General features: G+C 43.2%; 1 protein-coding gene across 1 annotated transcript in view; it reads left to right on the plus strand.

Annotated features, from left to right (window-relative positions):
- Window positions 1–12,547, plus strand: part of PITPNC1 (phosphatidylinositol transfer protein cytoplasmic 1) — a 252,454-nt gene that overhangs the window by 205,510 nt on the left and 34,397 nt on the right. Inside the window, exon 6 of the mRNA XM_089772023.1 lies at window positions 7,838–7,933. Within this exon, the coding sequence (XP_089628149.1) occupies window positions 7,838–7,933 (96 nt within the window). The remainder of the gene's footprint in view (window positions 1–7,837; window positions 7,934–12,547) is intronic.

Here is a 12,547-nt window from a genome sequence, read left to right on the forward strand (position 1 = left end):
TTAGATACCTGAAAACCGCTATCATATTCCTTCTCAGTCCTCTCTTTTCCAAACAAAACAAGCCCAATTCCTTCAGACTTGCCTCATAGCACAGAGGCGCAGGTAAACATAGCAGCGATGGCCCGTCAGGGACTAACCCTGGTGAGCTGATGTTTTTTTTTTTTATTGCCTACCCCTGGTTTATATTCATCCTTTATAATGTGGCTTAGTTCCCACTGTTTGTAGGACTCTTTTTTTTATTTATTTTTAGATCGTTCAAGATCTCCTGAATAAGCCAGTGGTCTCTTGCCGTACTGCCTATCTTTCCTATGCAGTGTAATAGTTTGCTCTTGTGCCCTTAATAATGTCTCTTTGAAAAAATGCTCCAATTGTTTTTCCTGTTACACTTGCTTCTCATGGGAACTTACCTTCATACTCCCTGAGTTTGCTAAAGACTGCCTTCTTGAAATCCATTATCTTTATTTTATTGTTCTCCCTCCTACCATTGCTTAGAATCATGAACTCTATCATTTCATGATCACGTTGTGTGTCTAAATGCAGAATGCAGGGATAAATCTCTTTGACACTTTAATTTGTGTGTCTAAAGTGTGAAAAGATTTCCTTAAGTCATTTCTGTCATAGTCTGTTCTACCCCGTGCAGATGCTATCTTGTGGCACTCAAGTATTGACAATCCAGGACTCAGACGTGATTACTTTTAGGGGATAAAAAGTACCTCTTTTAACTCTAGAACTTGACATAAATGAAGATATTTATAGGGAAAGAAACTGCAGAATGCAGAATAGAAGGAAAAGGGCTAAACTGTAAATCGGGAGTTTAATTGTCACTTTGTCCATAACAATAAAAGAATGTTAGTATTGGGGGAGGTGGAGAAAAATTAATTTGTAGCTGGTGGGAAAGAATCTTGATTTTTTTTTCACAATCTGAATCCCATTGCTTAATTTAGGAGGTGGGAATTGCTACCTTTGAGACAAGTTTCTAATGTGGGCAAAGATTCAGTGTCTATAGCAGGCCGAGGCAAAATAACAGCCCACAGGCTGGATTTGGCCTGCCAAGTCACCAGATCCAGCCTGTGGATGCTGTGGAGAGCCCCAGGTAGGCTTCCGCTTTCCTCACCCCACCCGAATGCGGTTTAGAAATGTGGCTTCAGGACAGTTTTTCTTTTAAAACTATGAGTCCAGAGGGGAGGGGGAAAGCTTTAGGAGCTGCTTCCACCTCAAGCACAATCCCTTTGGCTGGTTTCTAGCCAGAAACTGGCCGATGGGAGTTTCCTGTTTTAATAACAGGCAGCCACAAAGCACAAGGAGCTCCAGAGCACATGGCTGCAGCCTGTTCATGGGCAGGGCAGGCAGGGAGGGAGGCTGATTCAGGAACAGCTGCTGGCTGGTAAGTGTCCTGGCCAGACCCTGCCTCTGGTATCCCAGTCCCTCCCTTCTTCAACCCTCTATCCCCTGCTTCTTGCCCCCCCTACTCCACATACCCAAATCCTTTGCCCCCCTTGTGTGTCCATATCCCCTCTCAGATCTTGCACCCCAATCCCTTGCCCCAGATCATAATCTTCTCCTGCCCTAGCTCATAGCCCAGACCCCTGCACCCCCTCCTGATCCCTAATTCCCTGCCTTAGGTTAAAATCCACCCCCTGCACTCCAGTCCAATGCCTCAGGTCATAACTGCCTCCTTCACCCAAACTTCCTCCCTTACCCCAAGCTCCCTTCTGCACCCAACCTCCACCCCAGACCCTGCACCTCCTCCATTAATATCATGGAAGAGTGCGGTTCTCGACTATTTTTCAAATTCTTGGAGTGGCCTACCATCAAAAATTATTGCCCACCCCTGGTTAAAGGCTGGTCTACGTAGACTTGAATGAAAATAACAGGATCCATTTTAATTTGCATGTTTTATTATTTTGATGCATGCGTGTGTGGGCATTCATACTTCAGAATAACCTTCATTGAAATAGGACGTTTTATTTTGTAGTGAGAGTACACATAAATGGGCACTGAAAACACATTAGGTGTGAACTGAGACCCATCTAGTCATTTCACAGATTCACAGACTTTAAAGTCAGAAGGGATCATCGTGATCATCGGTCTAACCTCCTGCATGTTGCAGCTACAGAACCTCATCCACCCATTGCTATAGTAGACCCTTAATTCCTGCTTGAATTACTGAAGTCCTCAAATCTTGATTTAAAGACTTCAAGTTACAGAGAATCCCCTGTTTTTCCTAGTTTAAACCATGCTTTGCTCTAGAGAAGAAGGCAGAAAACCCAGGGTTTCCGCCAACCTGACCTGGGGGAAAATTCCATTCCAGCCTCAAATATGGAGATCGGTTAGGCTCTGAGCATGTAGGCAAGACCCACCAGCTAGGCATGTAGGAAAGAATTCTTTGTAGGAACTCAGAGCTCTCCCCATCTAGTGTCCCATTTCTGACCACTGAAGATATCTGCTAACAGCAGTTTCAGATGAGCCATATGTATTATATATCAAGCTCAGTCTTAAAACAAGTTTGGGTTTTTTGCCACACTAGACTCCTTGGAAGACTGTTGCAGAACTTCACTACTCTCATCATTAAAAAACCTTAATCTAACTTCACACCTAAACTTATTGATGGTCAGTTTATATCCATTTGTCCCTGTGACAACATTGGCCCTTGACTTAAATAAATTTTCTCCCTCCCTTAACTTAAATAAATTCTATCACTCTTGTGCATTTATATAGCGCAATCATATTGGTACAAGTTTGTGTTCTAGATGGGCCAAGAGAGATGGTACATAGTATATAACCATATTTTCTACTATGTTACCTGACCTGTAATTGATTTAAGACTGGCCTGCTCTTTTGGAAGCAAATCTATTTTGAAGATATTATTTTTTTCATTTACTTGCACAATTAATTGTAGACAGTGTGAATCTAATGCACAAAAAGTGATGATGACTTGGAGCTCCTCCTTTACCCAAACTCAGACAATGGATAGGACTAACTAGCCTCCAAAGGAAACATACCGATTTTAGAACCTTGCTTCTTTTTGAAAATACTGAGGTCAGCTTTCCTCACTGGCCACTTGATTGCTTTAGTCTCTCAGGCCTGGTCTACACTAGACCAGACCGGTCGGCTTAAGGTACGCCATCCAGCTATGCAAAATGTGTAGCTGTATTTGGCTTACCTTAAGCCGAGCCGCCACCGCATCTGCACTGTGTGAGGCCAATAGGAGCACATGCTCCCTTCGGCTTCCCTTACTCCCCATAGAATGAGGAGTACAGGCCACTGGCAGCAGCTGCCCTCGGCATTTGATTTTGGGGGGGGAGAGGGGGTCTACGCTAGATTCGCTAAATCAAATGTTAGAAGAGTGACCTCCGGAAGGTCGATCTTTTCCATAGTGTAGACATGCCCTAAGGGCTTATCTTCATTACAGAATTCACTTGGGCTTCCACTTGGCTGTTGTCCTTGGCTAGTTCCCATTCACACACAAATCCCCCGGGCCTAGGTTACAATCCACCTCCTGCACCCCCGTCCAGTGCCTCAGGTCTCAACTGCCTCCTTCACCCAGACTTTATGGTGCTTTATGCCCAAGGTAACTGGCCCCTCTTGGGTCCTTCCTAGGTTTCCCACTTTGCAGTAGGATGCAGGTTAAACCACTCAAATGATGAGAGTCCCCCAATACCTGCCCAGAGGTTTTTCTGGTTTGCCTAAAAGGCCACACAAGTACACCCACAATTCACTGAGAGGGTCAGAGATCAGCTCTGTATAAAGCACAAAAACCCATGGGAAGTGACCCCAGCAGTCCTCCTTCACTGAGCGAGTGCAGAGCGGATGCAGTCAAGTGCGCACTCGCTCAGGTTAACTCTGCCGTGAACACAGAGGTGATCGCAGTAAGATGGCGGAAACTGACAGTCACTATGACCTGGACTAGATTTGGGCTAGAAACCAAGCAGAGAAAAGCTCCATAGCTTGAGAGAGAGAGAAATAAACTTTGCTGTTAATGTCCCCTGTCCCCCATAGACTGACTCCCTCCCTAACACTAGCCAGAGGGGGAAGAGACATCTCCAGTCAAGTGCATATTGACACATTCGATTCTCCCACTGTAGAGGTGATCAGATCTGCCGATGCGGGCGGAAGGATAAGGGGAGAACAGGGGCAGTTGCTCTGGGACCCAGTGATTGAAAGAGGTCTGGGGCTCCCAGCTGCTGCTGCAGCAGCAGATGTGGCTGGAGCCCTAAGCCCTTTAAATTGCCACCGAAGTGTCACACTGTACACTCTGGGTGGCTCTGAGGCATGGAGGAGTGGTGCACCATGATCAGGGTGGCACCTGAGGACTGGCTGCCTCTGGCCCGGCCCCATCTGCCTGAGGCCCTACGCCTTCTAGGGGTGCAGCACTGGGGCCCCCTGCAGCTTGCCTGGGGGCCCGCGGAAGCTTTTGGTTCTCCAGGAGGTGATGAGCTTGCATCATATAGTAGAAAGAAAAGAAATGGGGGTAAATTGAAAAGCACGGGCATGATCTTGCGCAAGAACTCTTTTGTGGAAGAGTTCTTGTGCAAAAACTCTGCCAGAAGAGAGCGTCTACACTGGCATATGCATTTGCACAAGAGATGTGCTTTTGCTCAAGAGCATCCATGCCAGTGTAGACGCTCTCTTGCGCAAGAAAGCTCTGATGGCCATTTTAACCAAAGGGCTTTCTTGCGCAATAAATTAATGTTGCCTGTGTACACTGGCCTCTTGCGCAAGAACAGTTGCGCAAGAGGGCTTATTCCTGAGCGGGAGCATCAGAGTTCTTGTGCAAGAAGCACTGATTTCATACGTTAGAACGTCAGTGTTCTTGTGCAAGAACTCGCGGCCAGTGTAGACAGGCAGCAAGTTTTTGTTTTAGTGCCCCTGTGTGATCTTTCTTTGTGTATCACAAGTTTCTATTAATGTTGTCCCAAGGTGGGTTTTTTGGTTTGGTTTTTTGGTTTGTTGGTTTGTGTTTTTTGTTTTGTCGGAGGGTTGCTTTTTTCTTTTTCTTTTCTTAACAAATTACTTTATCTTCATACAAAACAAGCCAATTAAAATCTACTATCTGTCCTCCTGTTATTTTGGGTATGATTTTAGACTGACTGGGAAACTTCTCTTGAGCCATTTTTATCCCTCTTAGAAAATGAAAGTGCACAGCTGTTTGTATACTGCAGTAAAGTGTGTGCATTCTCTTGCTCTCTTTCAAAACGATCCTTCAGATTTTCATAATATTTAACATTCAGCCTTTCTACAATTTCCTCTTCATTACTAAGGGCACAAAGCATTCTTGCCATTCACTCTGCACACTTGCAAATATAGCTGCACAGATTGGGAGCCTTATGTTTCTTTTTGTGGGCTTTAATCTTTTTTAAAACTTTTTAATTTCTCCAGCCTCTTAATTTTGATTGCAAAAGCAATCAAACCCTCCCCCCTATGGGCTTTAAGAATATCCCGGAGTATTTGGCTAGAAGAGACAATAAGAGAATCAGACCTAAAAAAGAAATCAATCTTGTGCTCTAATGACTCTTTATTTTCCACTGCTGATAAAACTAGGGGATTAAATCTCCATCTGCAAATGTTGTGAGGACAGTCTAAGAAAGGAACATGGAGAAATGATTAGATGACAGCTTAGGCTAGTAATGGGGAGCCAGCCTATCATGGAGCCAACTTACGGAGTTAAGGAAATGGTCTGTTTAAGTGCCAAATTGGTGTGGGATGGAGGAGTAAAGGACGGGAAATAATCTTTCTCCTGACTTAACCATTTGAAGACTTGACTTTTTTATGTGCATTTCTAACCTTTCACTTGGCTGAAAAACTAGCAAAGGTCAGTGATTTAATTAAACAGCCTCCAGGCATCTGTCCACCTGACCTCTTTCATATTATTTTAAAGAAAGAAAAAAAATGTGCAATTTATAGGTTCTACTAGAACAGGAGTGGGCAATAATTTTTTGCCCAGGACCACTTCAGAAATTTTTTAAGTGGCCCCGGCCCACACTGGAAGGGACGGGGCCTCAAGCAGAAAGGGCAGCACTAGGATACTTCCCTACTTCCCCACCCATGGACTATGATTGGTATGGGGCTGGGGAACTAGCTGACGTCTTTGCCCTCTCGCCTCCATGAGGTTCCCCCTAGCCGCCCATGACCCTGGGGTGGGAGGAGACTTCACGTGCTTCCCCTTCAGCCCCCAGGCCAATCAGAGCGTGGGGGCAGGAGAGTGCACAAAGTCTCCTCCCACCCTGCCAGGAGCGTGTGGTGGGCAGAGGAAACTTTGCACGCTTCCCCCACCCCCAAGCCCTAATTGGCCTGGGGGAGGGGAGTGGCTGGAACAATCCACTTGGTAGGCCGGATTCGGCCCACGGAGGCCCTTTTGCCCACCTCTGTACTAGAAGATTGAGGCTGCAAGAGCTCACGTATACAGCCAAATGGACAATGTCCAATTAAATTATAAATTTTTAAGGAAGTTTCTTGACTGTGTTACTAATAGCAACCTTTTAAGGATTTACAAACTGGCCTAACCCAACTTCCTCCCTTATATTCGCCCATTTCCCATCCCTCTTTCATTATGAACATTGTATATTGAAAGGATATGTTTCCGGCAGAAATACCAAACTCGCAGTCTGGCTAATGAGCAGTGCTGGCATTTTGTATCCTGATATCAAATTAATTGTCCCACTGGGCTGAAATGAAATGGAATTAACTTTTTTGTATGTTCATGAAATTTAATTTCCAAGCAATGGATATTTATATTTTCTGAAAACATTAGCTGTAGACAATGGCACTACACAGATAAAGCATGTTGCTAGCCAGTTATTGTCCTCCTGACTTGAGGACCACTTTAACCTGGCCAGCATATTTGTGCCCACGCATTGCAGACATCTCATATTGAGATGTCCATGTAATTGATTTGTAGGAAGTCAGGCATAGAAATTGCCCAGATTACATGTGCAAATAATTGTGGTTCCAAATTTGCAACTCCCCTCCCAGTAGGTAGGTGCTGGGGACAGAAATGAAAGCTGGCTTGCCAATACATGGTCCTTGAAAATTTAAGTCCATAGGAGCTTCATGCACACACTTGAGAGCAGAACTTTACCCTATCACTTTATGGTTTCCTCAACCATTAAATCTGTAAGATTTATCCAAAATCCTGAGTCTCAGTAGCACAGCAGAGTCAAAGCTTTGTCTCATTTTGTACATATGTGCGGACATATTTCATCGCTGTTCTGAAAGTAGAATAACACTTCTAGAAAGAGCAATAGGAATTTGAGTCTGGAAAGTCAGCTTTTCCCTTGATGGTGATATTTGGCCCAAGAATTAGAGCAGGCAACATAAATAATAATCATACTAAATATCTGCTTTGCCCCGTGTTAACGGGGCAGCTGGCTCTTCTGAAGGTGTGCACTGAGACAGGGAAAGGAGTGGACTGACCAGCAGCAGGGGGCGCTAAGCAGGATATACTGTGAAGTACACTCCAATGCTTCCTGCTGTGAAACAGGAGTGGTTACATACCAAAAACAATGGCTGCTACACACTCCTCTAGTAGCAGTTGGATACTGCTTAGGACTGTATTGCTTGTTTTTTGCCTCCTCTGCCACACCCACTCTCTCCTCTGTGCCTCATTGCTGTATTCTGGCATGTGTACAGTGCTTCTGAAGTGGATGCACCGTGGATGGCTTGGTATTATGTGGACCATGGAGTGCGGCTGCAAGCACTCTTAAGCATGAGTCAAGATGCCTTCAGCACTGTGTGCTCTGCTGCACCACAGGTCATTGGCTCAGCCCCTCACAATGCTTTGTGACCACAATGCTTTGGAACTGTCCTGTTGAAGTGTTAGTTTCTTTCAATCTTGCAGATTTTTGACAACGAAGCCAAAGACCTTGAGCGAGAAGTCTGCTTCATCGATATCGCCTGCGACGAAATTTCTGAGCGCTATTACAAAGAATCGGAGGTAAGACAATAAAATTGTGAAGAAGGAATATATCCTGGAGCTCATCTGGCATTTGTAGGGTTTTTTTCCCACATCACTATCCCCATTGCAGAACTGAAGTGCTGTTCACTAGGCGCTTCAGAGAATCCATTAATGCAGTGCTAAATATTGGCCAGATTTCTCTTTGTACTTTCAAAAATATGTTTTTTTTTCTTCTGAAGCACTAGAGAAGGCTTATAAACAATACATGCTTTGCTCTGGAGTCTGCTTACAGGAACAGACACAGTTCAGGTTGACCTTTGTTTGTCGTGGCATCTATATGCAAAATATGCAGATCTCTTTTAACATTGTAACATGTTCCCATAGATTATAAAAGGTCCTTGACGGGGCTGTTTCAGATATATGGAAGACTAGGGCTAGGAAGGGGGTTCTTAGGATCCAAACTCGTTTTGTGTTTTCAAATAAAATATCACTGGTCATTAGCAGGGCCATCCTTACCTATATGCATGGGGCACCTGAAAATTTGGGGCACCACTGGGGTGTTAATGTTTAAAACGTGTCTTAAAAATATTTCATTAGTGTGTTGCTGAACATTATAAAATCATATCTCTAAAAAATTGATTCCCACAGGCTGCTATCAGGCAGAGAGGCATCAATGTAATACCACTGCATAGAGTCCCATGAAGCATAAAGATAGCACTGGTCATTAGTCTAAAAATGTGACTAGAGGTATAGATTATAGAGGGGATCTGGAAATGACCTCTATACACTTTTCACTATAAAAGATTCTTTTCTTTGAGAAGCTCTTAAATCTCCACAGTTTGCAACTAGCAGTTGACATTCAACGGGGGGCATGTTCTCAGGGTGAAGAAGGGCCTAGCCTTTGTTCCGTGAAGTTCCATTTGACCTTTGTTGTTGTAAACCATTTAAAAAATCACTATTTTCTTTCTCTTGATGGCATTCCTCAGAAACCATTGGCAGCCTGCCGAAATAATAACTAACACCAGCACTCTAAGGCCAGGCTGCTCCTACTGCTCAGAGCAGCAGCACACGCTTTATTGCAAACAGCTGGGAGCAGCATTCGGGGAGAGGGGAGAAAAAAAGATGATCTAGGCTCCTTTCCACCCCAGTGCCCAACGTATGATCTCTCTGGATCAGGTCACTCTCTAAAGGCACTACTTTGGGCAAGGATCCCCCACCTCCCATAAATCTCGCCTCCACCCCATAAATCTAACCTCAGACCCATCACCTGCTTTCAACAGAGGGCACCACATGTGGAAGAAAGTTCCTCAGTTCCCTCTGTGGAGAAAAGAAAGAGATTGATAGGCCACATTCAGCACCTTGGTCATACTCTAGATCTACTGCTTGGGCCCATTGGTCCATCCACAGCTGCTACTGGTAGCTAGCTAGTACTGTATGTGGTAAGTCCTGCAGCACAGATGGCAGCCACTTATGCTGTGATACTGAAGGTGCAGGGCCCAGGCTGCTGCTGCTATGTAGACATGACTGTGAGAAGAAAGCATTATGATCATCTCATCTCACTTCCTGCATAACACAGGTCATAGAATTTTGCCATGCAATTTCTTCATCATGCCCATGACTTTTGCTTAAGATGCATGCTGAGGGAGCTTTTATGATGCACGTATTATAATTATATATAAAATAAATATGCTACAAGAATATTATTAATGTTGCATACTCCAGCAATTGAAAGTTGGGAAATGCCAAGTTTGCAGTTGCCTGTGCAACCTTAATTCTGCCTTCTTCTGCACTGCATATACATTATAGCATGTTCTTTAATTATATGATAACACTATTTTTAACATAGGATCCTGGCATTGTTCAGGACACAAGTTCAAACCACACACGGGCTGAATTAAGTTTGCACAAGTAACAATAAATCCAGCATTTCCTAACATTCAAGAGTTCAATGTTATAACCTAAATAATGTTCTTTTAACATAGTTTTTTCTATTTAATATATAATCTTAGATTTTCAAAGAAGCCTGGGAGAGTTAGGCACCAAAAACTCATTGACCTGATTAACTCTCTTAAGCTTCTTTGAAAATTGTTCAGCCATGCGTTTTAATAATCTAAAGTGTGCCCGAGAGCAGGCCCCCCCAACTAGGGGGCAAAGAGGACAATTGCCGCAGGGGCTGGCAATTTAAAAGGGCCCCATGGCTGTGACCCGTCACTTCTGCTACTGCAGCAGCAGTAGCAGCCAGAGCCGCAAGCCCTTTAAATCACTGCTCAAGCCCAAGAGGCATGAGGGCTTGATGTCCCTAACCCCGTACTCTTCTGCCCAAGACGCCATCCCTTCTGGAACAGCCGGAACCAACCTCCACCCACACACACACATTGCACAGGGCCCAGAGAAGTCTGTTGCCATTCCTGCCTGAAAGGCTCCCTCCTTTACCTGGATACAGTTTACAATTGCAGCATTAGCACCCACCATTCCATTTCAGCAGCAAGTGTGAGCACTCTTCAGCTTCACACTACCCGGCTGCAGACTCAAACCAGGTAGCTAGAGGAAGAACTGCTCTGACTGATGCCTGCTGTTCATTGTGGAGGCCCAATTTGCTTCTGCAGAAAGGGAGACTGGACCATAGCCTCACAACGGAGGTGGCTCAAAGTGGCTGTTTAATAGGGTATAACAAAACGGCACAAACATTTTTAGGATCGAAAATGAAGACCTGCCAGTGGAAATATTTGTGTAAGATCGGACATGTATATTTCATACCAGAAGAGCCATATGTCTCTCTCTCGTATTTATACTTCCTGTTGAAATTTTATAATACATTACTGATCATAATACAGAAGATGAAAAACTGTATTTCTGACAGAGTGAAGTATATTGTAGAGTAAGAGCCATCTGTTGTGTACTGAAATCCATGCTATATGTCACCATATGAAATGACTCACCAGCCCCCATTATCTTAACTCTATCCCAGTACATTTAGGAATAATAGCTACAGAGAACAGATATGCAGTTAAACTGTCCAGTAGCTGGCTGTGGTTTATGGCAATCAAGTTTTATTTTTTCATCTCAATATGCATCTCAAAATGCTATAAATATAAAGATAACAAATAGCTTTTCTGCTTTTCTTATGGTTCCCTAATACCCAACTATTAAATTTCATTTTGATAAGGTTTATTTTACAATGCAGAAAAACAACTTAATATTAACTCAGTGAAGAGTTTCAAAGAGCATGTGTTCTATTTCAAGGATAAATCTATGACACTGGTTCCAAGCATACTGAGATTTTTTTGCATGTGGTTAAACAACAAAAATTGCCCAACAACTTCTTGAGTTTCTCTCAGTTCTAGAACATAATTTATGCATAGACCATAGAAGTTGCTTTGACAATTAATAAAATACTAAAAGCTAAGATGTCAATCATTCCTATTTAAGGGAAAAGTAAATATTTGGGTGGAGGGTGTTCATTTGAAAAAAATACAGTGTGCATTTGGTGGTTGGTAATGAAATTGTAATGACTGATTCAGTACCCTCAAAGGTTTCAAGTTATGTTTTCCCATTTCCATATGATGAATATGAGCCAGATTCTTATTTACACAAATGTTCTTTAGTCTACTCTGGTAGTGCAAATAGGCCTTTGAGAAAGTGTGTATATATCTAAATTATGCCCATTGTAAGGCCAGGTCTACAGTGGGAGAGAATATCGCTGCTAGTTAAGCATCTCCAGCTACATGAATTGCTTAGCTGGAGTCGGTGTACCTTGCATCGATTTTTCTGGGGTGGCCTCACAGCAGGAGGTTGATGGGGGAGTTTCTTCTGTTGACTTCCCTTACTCCTCGCAACAGCAAGTAGGAGTATGACGGTTGATGGGGACAACCTCAGCATTCGATTTAATGGGTCTTTACTAGATCCACTAAATTGAACCACGGAAGAGCGATCACTGGAGGGTCAATTTTCCAATAAGTGGCTCCTTTAATATAAAAGTACTTAAGTGTAAATGAGAAACTGGCCCTTTGTATTTTTCATATTACAATTAATAGTGTTTCTACTAACACAGATTGGTATAAAATTGTCAGAGTTGTTCAAAGGGATTTTTCTGCAAAATTTACAACCTACAGACCTGATTCACTCTCACTTATGCCGATGTAAACCAGAAGTAACATCCATGGAGATACACCATCACCAATATAAAATCAGAAGAAGTGAATTAAACTTGTAGACCAAAGTGTGCTTTCACTTTGAGCAGGATCAAACCAGGATAATTCCACTGATTTCTGTGAATTTACTCCAAATTTACAAGGGAATTGGAACTGAATTTGATCCTCATCATTTAAGGACTTAATCCTGAAAGATGCTATCCACTCTGGTCCTGATTTAAAAAAAAAAAAAAAAAAAAATTGTAAACATATTTTTAACTTCAGGTGTGTAAGTAATCCATTGATTTCATGAAACTATTCACGTGCTTACAAGCTAAACATGTTCATAAATGCTTTGCTGGATCAAGATCCGTGCACTCAGCACTTTGCAGCATTGACATCTAAATCTCCATATATCAAAGAGAAGCCCTAGCAGCCAAGCCTGGAGTCTTGCCAGCCACTACATTTGGATCAGGACCTTTGGGGTGATTACATTCAGAGCAGTGTTCCCTCTAAGCCAGGC

This window comes from Pelodiscus sinensis, chromosome 20 (genome assembly GCF_052426305.1).
Source record: "Pelodiscus sinensis isolate ZL-2025 chromosome 20, ASM5242630v1, whole genome shotgun sequence".
Taxonomy (NCBI): Eukaryota; Metazoa; Chordata; order Testudines; family Trionychidae; genus Pelodiscus; species Pelodiscus sinensis.